This window comes from Rana temporaria, chromosome 6 (genome assembly GCF_905171775.1).
Source record: "Rana temporaria chromosome 6, aRanTem1.1, whole genome shotgun sequence".
Classification (NCBI taxonomy): Eukaryota; Metazoa; Chordata; class Amphibia; order Anura; family Ranidae; genus Rana; species Rana temporaria.
This window is the reverse complement of record NC_053494.1, coordinates 26,153,498-26,167,001: the sequence shown is the minus strand read 5'-3', so window position 1 is coordinate 26,167,001 and position 13,504 is coordinate 26,153,498. Positions and strand designations below refer to the sequence as shown.

General features: G+C 46.0%; 1 protein-coding gene across 1 annotated transcript in view; it reads right to left on the bottom strand.

The window, feature by feature from the left end:
* The window catches only part of RAB26 (RAB26, member RAS oncogene family), a 273,302-nt gene that overhangs the window by 1,757 nt on the left and 258,041 nt on the right, over positions 1-13,504 (bottom strand). Inside the window, exons 6-8 of the mRNA XM_040356489.1 lie at positions 9,092-9,157; positions 5,441-5,497; positions 2,852-2,928 (exon numbers count right to left, since the gene is read on the bottom strand). Coding sequence (XP_040212423.1) covers positions 2,852-2,928; positions 5,441-5,497; positions 9,092-9,157 — 200 coding nt within the window. The remainder of the gene's footprint in view (positions 1-2,851; positions 2,929-5,440; positions 5,498-9,091; positions 9,158-13,504) is intronic.

Below are 13,504 nucleotides of genomic sequence, written 5' to 3'. Positions count from 1 at the left end.
TCACACAAGTTGCATGACAAGTCGTACCCCATGATTTCCAATGAGTACCATTCATATCAGTGCGACTTCAAAGTAGTCCCTACACTCCCATGATCGCTCAGTTTGGCCGGGCGGCCCGCTCTAGGAAGCGTCCTGGTGGTTGAAAACTTCTTGCATTTATGGATGATGGAGGCCACTGTGCTCATTGGGACCCTCAATGCTGCAGACATTTTTCTGTACCCTTTCCCAGATCTGTGCCTCCATACAATCCTGTCTCGGAGGTCTACAGACAATTCCTTGGACCTCATGGCTTGGTTTGTGCTCCGACATGCACTGTTAACTGTTGGACCTTAGATAAACAGGTGTGTGCCTTTCCAAATTATGTCCAATCAACTGAATTTACCACAGGTGCACTCCAATCAAGTTGTAGAAACATCCAGGGCTTTTTTTTCAGCTGGAACGCGGGGGAACGCAGTTCCAGCACCTTCTGGACTGACTGTAATGGCAAGGGATGCTGGGGTGTGCTGCAGGGTATTGATGCTCACTGCTGTGGATCAATTTCTGAAGGGGGGGGGTCTATTGTTGCTGGTGGGGGACCTATTTTTTCTAGGGGGGGGTTCAATTGTTGCTGAAAGAGATCTACTGTTGGGGGAGGGGTCTATTGTTGATGGCAGCCAGAGAGAGTCTATTAATGTGAGTCTATTAATGTTTGCTGTACGGAGATCTGTTGATGCTGCCGTGAGTCTATTCTTGCTGGCGGGGAAATTTTGTTGTGGGTGGTCCATTGTTGTTAGGGGGATCTATTGTTGCTGGCTGCAGGGGATCTATTTTACTGCTTTTCTTGATATTACCAAATTCCATATAAATTATTTAGCACCACAAAATGATACTTGGTTCTATATTGTCTAAAAGGGGCGGTACTGGGAGGTGGGTAGGGGCGGAGAAAAGGGGTGACTCTGAAAGGGGGAGTTCCTGCACCTATTGTCTGAGAAAAAAAGCCCTGGAAACATCTCATGGATGATGAGTGGAAACAGGACTGAGCTGAGTTAAATTTTGAGTGTCATGGCAAAGGCTGTGAATACTTATGTACATCTGATTTTTTTTTTATAAATTTGCAAAGATTTAAAAAAACGTTTTTCACGTTGTCAGTATGGGGTATTGTTTGTAGAATCTTGAGAAAAATAATTAATTTAATCCATTTTGGAATAAAGAATCTTTCACACTAGGCGGACTCCGTCTCAGCGGAGTCCGCCAGCTCAGCGGGAGATCTCTCCGCAGAAGATGACAAGTCCCTCTCTGCTCACTGAGCGGGGAGGGGCTTGTGCAGCGCCGCTGTCTCCTATAGAGAGATCTGATGAAAACAGACAGCATGTTCGTTTTCATCAGATCTTACCCGATCCAATCTGCCATGGACGGATGGCGACGTATCGCCATTCGTCTGATTTTAGCGGATCAGGTCGGATGTCAGCGGACATGTCTCCGCTGACATCCGATGCTCCATAGAGAAGTATGGTGCGGCCGTTCAGGTCCATCGACAAATATGACAGGCGGACCTGAACGGTCCAACCAAGTGAAAGGGGCCTAAGGCTGTAACATGACAAAATGTGGAAAAGGTGAAGCGTTGTGAATACTTTTCGGATGCACTGTATGTCATACATGAAGGGCTACTACAGAGAAGGAAGTCATTTTCTCGGGCCTTGGCTGAGCTACTTCCCCTCTGTTCACTGACCACACATTGCCACTTGCTCTGCACTGCTGCCATTCACAGAATTCTTTGTAAATTTTCTGTGAATACAAAGTGTTATCTGATTGGACATTATGATATCACTGTCTCTCCTCTCTTCCTTGGACAGATTCTGCCTTTCATTCAGAAAAATAAATAAAAATACAAGGCGTTCTGTGAATGGCATCAGTGCAGAGTTGAGCAACCTCCCTTTCCCCCCATTGGTCAATAAGCAGAGAGGAAGCTTCTGTCAGATCGCAGTTATCACTATTGTAGCGCCAAATAGTGCAGCAATTGTCAACTTTCATAGCGGTCTCTCAATTATGAGACGTGCATCCAAGCTAACTCCAATGTAACTGCAATACATACCTGGAGCTCAGATTTAATTATACTGACCAAAGATCAAGTTCTGGCCTGTCCCATTCACACCCCATTTAAACTTGTGTGGCTTTCATACGACTTTTGGACATCAAAGTTGCATGACAAGTCGTACCCCATGTTTTGTCCATGTACAAGAGAATATATAGGTAGAGTTAGGCCGACTTATCAGTAGATAAGCCGACCTAACTCAGAATCTACGCCGACTTATGTTTAAGTGTATTCTCAAACAGAGATACGCCTAAACATATCTAAGATACGACGGCTTGCGCCGTCCTATCTTAGGTTGCAATATTTCGGATGGCCGCTAGGTTGCGCTTCCATTTCGGTCGGCGTAGAATATCTAAATTAGTAGATACGCCGATTCACGAACATACGCCCGGCCGCCGCAGTAAATTTATGCCGTTTCCGTAAGCCATTATCAGGCCTAAAGTTATTCCATCAAATTCGCAGTAAAAAAAACATCAAAAACGTAAGGTCAAGCCTTATTAACATAAAACACGCCCCCCTTACACACATTTGAATTAGGCGCCCTTACGCCCGCCCGCTTTAGGCTACGCCGCCGTAACATAGCAGGCAAGTACATTGTGAATCATGTACTTGCCTTGCTAACTTACGGCGGCGTAGCCTAAACACGCTAAGCTACGCCGCCGTAACTTTGCACCATTCTACCTGAATCTACCTAATAGTTTATATAAATTGGGATAAATCTACATCATCTCCTTCCATAGACATTTCTAAACTTTGAGAGATAGGCAGAGACAGACTTACTTTGCAATGGCCATGAATGCTAATTCCACGTTCAGTCCACTTTTGGCACTCGTCTCCATGAATGGCACGCTATATTCCTGCAAGACACAACAAAGGTATGGATTGATGGACAAGGTCTACCGTGCATCGCGCCACCAGTAGAAAACATAGGGGCCCCATACATCCTATCTGAAAAGGGGCACCCGTCTCCTCAAACACTGGAGAGCACTTCAAATGAATACAGGCGTGTAAGCACTCTGCCCGGGGCTTAGACCTACAGGCTGCCCGAGGCTCAGGTAACACCAATCACAAGAAGAGAAGTTGGCACTCGCAATGGCATCCAACAGTGGTTATCATTTATTGCAAAAACATCAATGCCAATGCATTTAGTCCGGATCAACGGAAAATTGTAGCAAATACTTACCGTAATTTTTTCCTTTGCTGATGCCAAACCATGGCAGCATACTAGTGATAGAGCTCCGCCTCTTGACCACTCCCTCAGGGCCAGTGAATGGCATCAATTATTCTCTGTACTTAGCTACATACTAAAACGTACAAGGGTGGGACCGTATGCTGCCATGGTTTGGCGTCAGGAAAGGAAAATTACGGTAAGTATTTGATACAATTTTCTGTTTTCTGGAGCAACCATGGCAGCATACTAGTGATAAATAACTAGCTGACAGGGTGGGATCTACTTGTCAAACCAATCTTCTAATTAGGATGAAACAGAGGACTGATGTCTGCAGTCTCTGACCATCTTCTGTACTATGTCTGCAGTCTCTGACCATCTTCTGTACTATGTCTGCAGTCTCTGACCATCTTCTGTACTATGTCTGCAGTCTCTGACCATCTTCTGTACTATGTCTGCAGTCTCTGATCATTTCCTGTATTATGTCTGCAGTCTCTGACCATCTTCTGTACTACGTCTGCAGTCTCTGACCGTCTTCTGTACTATGTCTACAGTTTCTGACCGTCTCCTGTACCATGTCTGCAGTCTCTGACCGTCTTCTGTACTGTGTCTGCAGTCTCTGACCATCTTCTGTACTATGGGCCAAATCCTCAAAAGGGATACGCCGGCGTAACTGCTGTTACTCCGTCGTATCCCTGTTCCTAACTATGGAACTGATCCACAGAATCAGTTTTCCATAGTTAGGGAGAAGATCCGGCATGTGTAATTGAATTACACTGTCGGATCTTAGGATGCAGTACCGCATCCGCCGCTGGGGGCATTTCGTGTCGAAATGCCGCCTCGGGTATGCAAATTAGCACTTACGGAGATCCACGAAGCTTTTCAGCTTCGTTTTTTCTCAGTAAGTATTAAGTTGCATACGCAAAATTTGGGCTGCTTTTACAAGGTGTAAAGTTAGTACACCATGTGAAAGCAGACCCTTCTGTCCAGCGACGCGTTTTTTTTTTAAATTTGATTTTTTTTTTTCCCGCCGTATCTTTTTTTTTTCCCGACGCAACTTTATTGACCCGTCGCAATCCACAAAGCTCGACGTAACGTAATTTCGCGCTATGCACGTCGGGAAAATGACGTCACAAGCATGCGCAGTACGGCCGGCGCGGGAGCGCGCCTATTTTAAATGGGAATCGCCCCCATTACAATAGGAACGCCTTGCGCCAGCAGAATTTAAGTTACACAGCCCAAAATTTGCTTTGTGGATCGGGCACTTAGGTAGAAATTTTAAGGCAGTGTAACTTAAATGGGAAAAATTAAGTTAGGCACGATCTTTGTGGATTTGGCCCTATGTCTGCAGTCTTTGACCATCTTCTGTACTGTGTCTAAAGTCTCTGACCATCTTCTGTACTGTGTCTTCAGTCTCTGACCATCTTCTGTACTGTGTCTTCAGTCTCTGACCATCTTCTGTACTATGTCTGCAGTCTCTGATCATTTCCTGTATTATGTCTGCAGTCTCTGACCATCTTCTGTATCATGTCTGTAGTATGTCTGGGGGTCTTTCTAACAGACTCTGTAACAAAAAACGGTCCCAATAAAGTACTCTGCTTCTCTTCCTGTATTTTGTTTATTGTTAAGAGATCATGTAAGGATCGCAGGGTAATGAAGACTTTGTGGGGGAGCATCTCTGTGGTTGAGTCGTTGCCATAAAAACATTTGTAAAGGGGAGGAGTTAGTAAAATGACCACACCCATGTGGGGGCGCTAGAAATATTTCTGCACCCAGGCGCCTGTGACCCTAGGATCGGCCCTGCTCTGCTGTCACCCCCAGGAAGCCGGACCAGAGCAATGATGTGTAGCCAATGATGGAGCGAGCGCCTGTAGATAGGAAGTGGCTGAAAGGGGCCAGAGGAGATCGGCAGCATTGAGATTACATTTAAACACTATTTTATTAAAACAAATGACGATTGTCTATGAGAAACGGGGCTGTATCAATTGAAATGTCATCAAGCTAGGGCAGTGATGGTGAACCTTGGCTCCCCAGATGTTTTGGAACTACATTTCCCACGATGCTCATGCACTCTGCAGTGTAGTTGAGCATCATGGGAAATGTAGTTCCAAAACATCTGGGGTGCCAAGGTTCTCCATCACTGAGCTAGGGTTTAGATCTACAACGTTGTACTTTAGGTAGGTTTTATATTCCCAACTCACCTTTGCCAGCCGCTCTCCATCTTCCATCTTGACGACCCGTTCATGAGCGGAGTCCACCTGAGGGGAGATGAATACAAATCACAATTGAAATGAGGCCATTACTGGACAGCTTGGCTCGGGAATTCTGTCACCGGGTTTTGCACATAAAGCACTTGAAGAAAAGAATTGTTCTCTGGACCAGAATTTCATTTTACAACTCAGAGGAGCGCCAGGGCCCCGGTGAGGAGTGTGAACACATGTTTTATGCATTGTGAGCTTTCAAGTAAATGATGAATATTTAACGAGAGTTAAAGTCTTCTCAGCACCAGACTGGGAAACCTATTATACGATTATTACGATTTAACCCTTTGCTTGCGAAGCGGAATTACAATATGACCAAGGCTGTACTCTAAGATCGACTCCACCATTCTGATCGATCCAAAAGTGTGAGGCAGGGCAGCAAAATCAATTCTAAAACGAAACATCCGTCAGCTGTATAATTAACAAGACAGCGCCCCCTACTGCACAGGGTAATATCTGGCTTTGTTTAGGCTGAAAGTAATATGTAGTGATACTTTTCTTGGGCCAGATTCTCAAAGGACTTACGACGGCGTATCTCCACGTACGCCGTCGTAAATTCCGAATCTGTGCCGTCGTATCTGTGCGCTGATTCATAGAATCAGATACGCCTCTCTGTTGCCTAGATACGAGCGGCATAAGTCTCCTACGCCGTCGTATCTTGGGGTGCATATTTACGCTGGCCGCTAGGGGCGCTTCCATAGATTTACACGTCGAATATGTAAATTAGCTAGATACGCCGATTCACGAACGTACTTGCACCCGCTACGCCGTTTACGTAAGGCTTACGTCCGGCGTAAAGTTACCCCTGCAATATGAGGCGCAGGTAATGCAAGGTATGGACGTCGGAACAAGCGTATCTTTTTACATCGTTTACGTAAGTCGTACGTGAATGGGGCTGTGCGTAGGTTACGTTCACGTCACAGGCATTGAGCCGGCGTATCTTAGGGCGTAAATTCGATGTGATACTGAGCATGCGCGTGCATGCGCCATTCGTTAGGCGCGTCATTTACGTGGGGTCACGATTGATTTACATACAACACGCCCACCTCTTCCACATTTGAATTACGCGGGCTTACGCCGGCCCATTTAAGTGCTTTGTGAATACTGCACTTGCCCGTCTAAGTTGCGGAGGCGTAGCGTAAATAGGATACGCTACGCCCGCACAAAGTTACGCCCTCCTACGTGAATCTGGCCCCTGATTCTTCACTTCCCCAGCAGCCAACGCTCTCCTCCGCTCTCTGACTCTCCTAGGATGTTGGCGAGCCCTTGCCATCTTCATGTACAATGCAGAACCACTGGACTAGAGATTGGAGAGGCTGTGAGCGGTGAAGAGGACGAGTTACATGGCGGGAGGAAGCCTATGGGAGCAAGGAATAAGGAAAAGATTTTACCCTATTCCTTACCCTCTAGATTAGTGGTCTCCAAACCCTTTGCTCACTTTTATCCAGCCCTTGGGGCATTATTCCCCCCTACTGTCTGCGGCAATGATGGGGCACTATTCTTCCCACTGACACCAATGATGGAGGACTACTCCTCCGACTGACACCAATGATGGGGCACTATTCTTCCCACTGACACCAATGATGGAGGACTACTCCTCCCACTGACACCAATGATGGGGCACTATTCTTCCCACTGACACCAATGCTGGGGCACCATTCCTCCCACTGACACCAATGATGGGGGACTACTCCTTCCACTGACACCAATGATGGGGCACTATTCCTCCCACTGACACTAATGATGGGGCACCATTCCTCCCACTGACACTAATGATGGGGCACTATTCCTCCCACTGAAACCAATGATGGGGCACTATTCCTCCCACTGAAACCAATGATGGAGCACTATTTCTCAGCTCAGCCTCACAGATCAGGGTATACAGCTCAGCCTCACAGATCAGGGTATACAGCTCAGCCTCACAGATCAGGGTATATAGCTCAGCCTCACAGATCAGGGTATACAGCTCAGCCTCGCAGATCAAGGTATATAGCTCAGCCTCCCAGATCAGGGTATACAGCTCAGCCTCACAGATCAGGGTATATAGCTCAGCCTCACAGATCAGGGTATACAGCTCAGCCTCACAGATCAGGGTATATAGCTCAGCCTCACAGATCAGGGTATACAGCTCAGCCTCGCAGATCAGGGTATATAGCTCAGCCTCCCAGATCAGGGTATATAGCTCAGCCTCCCAGATCAGGGTATATAGCTCAGCCTCACAGATCAGGGTATACAGCTCAGCCTCACAGATCAGGGTATATAGCTCAGCCTCACAGATCAGGGTATATAGCTCAGCCTCACAGATCAGAGTATATAGCTCAGCCTCACAGATCAGAGTATATAGCTCAGCCTCGCAGATCACGGTATACAGCTCAGCCTCGCAGATCAGAGTATATAGCTCAACCTCACAGATCAGGGTATATAGCTCAGCCTCACAGATCAGAGTATATAGCTCAGCCTCACAGATCAGAGTATATAGCTCAGCCTCGCAGATCACGGTATACAGCTCAGCCTCACAGATCAGGGTATATAGCTCAGCCTCACAGATCAGGGTATATAGCTCAGCATTACAGATCAGGGTATACAGCTCAGCATTACAGATCAGGGTATATAGCTCAGCATTACAGATCAGGATATATAGCTCAGCATTACAGATCAGGGTATACAGCTCAGAATTTCAGATCAGGGTATACAGCTCAGCATTACAGATCAGGGTATACAGCTCAGCATTACAGATCAGGGTATATAGCTCAGCATTACAGATCAGGGTATATAGCTCAGCATTACAGATTAGGGTATACAGCTCAGCATTACAGATCAGGGTATACAGCTTAGCATTACAGATCAGAGTATATAGCTCAGCATTACAGATCAGGGTATATAGCTCAGCATTACAGATCAGGGTATACAGCTCAGCATTACAGATCAGGGTATACAGCTCAGCATTACAGATCAGGGTATACAGGTATACATCATCTGTCCTGTATACAGCTAGCTATTTACACCCACCTTCCTTCCTGTATATAGAGACCTCCCTCCATCATTACTGACTGCAGATATACACAATATGTCCTGTATACAGCTATATATACAGTAACGGGACAGATGATGTATATCTGCTGTCAATGATGATGAAGGAAGGTCTCTATATACAGGAAGGAAGGTGGGTGTATATAGGTGTATACACTACACAGGACAGATGTAATCACAATTTATGTAGATCTGTGTAGTATATAAAGCTATATACACCCACCTTCTTCCTTCCTATATATTGAGACTCTCTATATACAGGGAGGAATAAGGTGATTGTATATAGCTGTATACACTACAGGACAGATGTATTCACTGACACCCTGCTGCTATGTTCTATGTGATGTATGGATAGCAGCACTGACTTTTTTTGTTTATACTCTTAAAGGGGCCCTTTGTTTTTTGTGTGTGAATAGCTTGGGGAGCAGCGCCCGTGCGCCTCCTATGGACGGGCCGCCACTGGTTGGGGAGCTTGCCAGGTCAGGGCAACCAATGGGGACAAGCGACTTCCAGCGGCCCTTGCAGGGGTAGCTCTACAATTCTCTTTAATCTTTTCCTCACCTTGTTTCCAAGAAGCATGATGACCACATCTTTCTGGGCATACTCATTGATCTCAGTCAGCCAGGCCTGGAAGAAAACATTTTGTTAGTTATATGGCTGGAAGGGTGCTGAACTGCACTTCACTCAAAATACATTACCAAAATCTGGTATGAAATGATATAGCAAAGAACAAGAATGGAGGGTTTGACCGCAGCAATAATGTGTGTCTCAAAGTAACCAAAAGAAATACAGGAGATGACACTGCTGACCACTTTTTAAAAATGCTAGTTGCCTGGCTGCCTTTGGCTTTAAAGCAACTCCGTCATTTCCCAAAAGGAATAAAAAAGAAATTGCTCTTGCTATAGAACAGTGGTCTCCAAACTGCGGCCCGAGGGCCGGATGCGGCCCGTTGCATGCCTTTATCCGGCCCTCTGGGCAGTATCCCTCCCACTGATAAGAGAGACACTATTCTGACATCTGACACAGACAGTGAAGAACTATTTCTCCCACTGACACCACTAATGGGCCACTATTCCTCCCTATGATACCAATGATGGGGCACAATTTATTCCCCTAATTCCATATGTCTAGTCCCACTGATGCTAGGAAAATTTCCACCCCCGCTGGCCAAAGTCCGGCCCTCCAAGAGTCTAAAGGACAATAAACCGGCCCTTTGTTTAGAATGTTTGGAGACCCCTGGTATAGAAGACTGAATACTTACCACTCCAGTGTGCAACAAATCCTGACTCTGATATCTTAAAGCCCTGCAGCCTGCAATCTTTAGTATTTGCCACCTCTGGGTGTGTCAGAAACCTTTAAAGCCCCTCATTTTTTCTACCAGCCCTACCTCACACCCAACTCTAACCCATGTTATTAGTCTTTATTCCCCATTACTTGGTGGCCAAATATGCTCACCTAAGTCCCCCATCTAGGTCCCACACTGCTGCTGTTTCTGGGTCCATTGATCGGTGCCCCCCCCCCCCCCCCCCGGAGATGCCTATTTGCTCCCCTCTGCTGATATCTGCCTTCAAAGGGCCCAAACCAGTACAAGTAAACCTGGAAGAGGGGAGGACTCTGGGCTGGAGCGTCGTGTGACCATGGCTACAGGTAAGTAAAAAGGGCATTTTGATGGGGTGTTTTTTGTTTTCAGTATAGTGATTAGTTAGAGGATTAAAGTGGATGTCACAATGTAGAGAATAAGATTTCCTATCATCTGTGCCCAGTCTGGCCACACAGAGTTAATCCAGCTCTGAGCAATCCTCTTTTATTGTTCAGTGAAAATTAACAGACTTCCAGACAAAACCCTGTCTAAAAGTTCCTATCGGAAAATCGGCTTGTCTGTATGTAATTCCGACGCGCAAAAAAAACACGCATGCTCAGAATCAAGCAGAAGAGCCGAACTGCCTTTTGAACTTCATTGATCTCGGCTCTTTGTGCGTCTTTGTACGTCATGGTACGGTCGGAATTTCCGACAACATTTGTGTGACCGTGTGTATGCAACACAAATTTGAGAGCCAACATTCCGTCAGAAAAAAATCCATGGTTTTCTTGTCGGAATTTCCGATCGTGTGTTAGAGTAAAAACTGCTTATCGTAATGGAGCCTGTGAGCCACAGCTGCAGCGCATTTTTGAGATGCATTACAGAAAACGCTGTGCGTGGCTATGCGAGCATTACCGCTGGCACTCACGTTTACATGCACACCCATATTTTTCAAGGAAGTCAACTCATATAGATAAAATAGACACTTCACTGTATGTCTTACCTTTCCTTAAAGACTACGGCCCGGATTCACAAAGACTTACGCCGACGTATCTAATAATACGCCGCGTAAGTCCACGGATGCGCCGTCGTATCTATGCGCTTGATTCTGCAAAAGAGATACGCCTAAATTTCGGCTCCATCCGACCGACGTAAGTCTCCTACGCCGTCGTATCTTGGGCGCATATTTACGCTGGCCGCTAGGGGCGCTTCCATTGATTTACGTGTCGCATATGTAAATGACCTAGATACGCCGATTCACGAATGTACTTGCGCCCGTCGCAATAAGCTACGCCATTTACGTAAGGCATACGTCCGGCGTAAAGTTAAACCACCAAAAAGTTGGTCTAAGTCATGTAGGGTATGGACGTCGGAACTGCCGTCAGATTTTACGTCGTTTACATAAGTCGTACGTGAATGGGGCTGGGCGTAGGTTACGTTCACGTCGTAGGCATTGAGCTTGCGTATGTAAGGTTTAGGGTTGTCCCGATACCACTTTTTTAGGACCGAGTACAAGTACCGATACTTTTTTTCAAGTAGTCGCCGATACCGAATACCGATACTTTTTTTTAATGTCATGTGACCGTTTTCAAACCACAATACAGACCAAAGATATTTTCTTTAGAATTATGAAGAACTGGTACATCATGGTGTGGGGCTGTTTTTTAGCATACGGTACTGGAAAACTACATGTCATTGAAGGAGTGATCACTGTCAGTGCAGCTCATCGGTGCCAGTGCCCAAAAGTGCAGCTAGCCAGTGCCACCTATCAGTGCAGATCAGTGCCCATTAGTGCATCAGTGCAGGGAGGCAGCTTATTAGTGCATCTCATCAGTGCCACCCAATCAATGCCAGTGCCACCTATCAGTGCCATCCATTTATGAGTGCCATTCAATCAATGCCAGTGCCACCTATCAGTGCCATCCAATAGTGCCATCCAATTTGTGTTCGATGTCACAAAAAAAAAAAAGTATTCTATTTTGGTATCGGGAGTATTTGCGCGAGTACGAGTACTAGTGCAAATACTCGGTATCGGTCCCGATACCGATACTGGTATCGGTATCTGGACAACCCTAGTAAGGTTCCATTCACACCTAGGCGTTTTAACGCCTGAAGCCCGACGCTATTGCAGCCTGCAATACGCTGGAGGGGTGATTTAACATTGTCGGCTATGGAGATGGTTCACATCTCCACGCCGAACGCCGAAACGCCGTACGCCTGAAGCTCAAAACAAGTCCCGGACCCTTTTTTTCAGGCGGCAATGTTAATCACCCCTCCGGCGTATGTTAGGCTTAAAAAACGCCGCGTTTTGTCGCAGCAAATCGCAGTACAATACGCCGTGTTCAGGTGTGAATGCAGCCTTAGGGAGTAAACTCTACGTGATTCTGAGCATGCCCCGTTCGTTCGGCGCTTCATATACATGGGGTCACGATTCATTTCAATACAACACGCCCACTACCTGCCTACTTTGAATTAGGCGGGCTTACGCTAGCCCATTTACGCTACGCCACCGTAACTTAGGGAGCAAGTGCTTTGTGAATACCGGTCTTGCCTCTCTATGTTACGTCGGGGTAGCGCATATGAGCTGCGCTACGCCCGTTCAAATATACGCCGCTGTACGTGAATCTGGCCCTACATTTTTGTAACAGATCTCGCATACAGGCGCCAAAACATTCTATCACCAGCCGGTGTTGGTGTCCCTGCACCTTGGTAATACTGTAACAAACTAACGCTCTGCCACAAAAAAAAAAAAGGGTGGCGTAAACAATCACTTTGTAATGCTGCAAAGATCCACTAGATGGCAATCATGATCCAGTACACTGCAGCAAAACTTTTTTTAAAAAGGAAATTTGCTCATTCTATAAGTAGACAATTTTTTTGACAGCACTCCACTTAGTGAATTTGAGAGTGATTGTCATCCAGTCTCAGGGACCGATGGTACTGTCACTGAATAATAAGCTTTTGAAATGATTAATGCTTTGAAAGAGACAAAAAAAAAAAATGCTTCCATTTATCACAGGTTGTTAGCAGAAGCAGTGCAGCACTGAAGATAAACTGTAATGAATCAATCAGTCAAATCAATCAATCAGTCAATAAATCAATGATACTCTGGAGTAAGTCGTGTCACTACGGTTCATGGAGACAAGACTCGGGGGGGGTTAGCAAGCAATCTGTCCAATAAATCAGATCTCTGTATAGTGTATATATGGATGTGTCTCATCTATTAATGTTTTGTGATAGTTTTTGATGTATTTGTGAGCTCTGCACCTAGAAGAACTGGTCAGGTGTGTGTTACTCTACTTTAACCAGCAAATGGTGAGGGGGGGGGGGGGTATGGGTGACCACGAAAAACCTTGGGATGAATTGCAGCGGTGACTGCGAGCCAGGCCTTTTTGTCCAACAGAGATGCCTGACCTCACAAATGCGCTTCTGGAAGAATGGTCAAACATTCCCATAGACACTCCTAAACCTTGTGGACGGCCTTCCCAGAAGAGTTGAAGCTGTTATAGCTGCAAAGGGTGGGCAACTCAATATTGAACCCTACGGACTAAGGCCCGGATTCTCGTACACGCCGTCGTAACTTTGAGTCCGAGCCGTCGTATCTTGGCGCCTGATTCAAAGAATCAGATATGCCAAAATTTCACTAAGATACGACCAGCGTAAATCTCTTACGC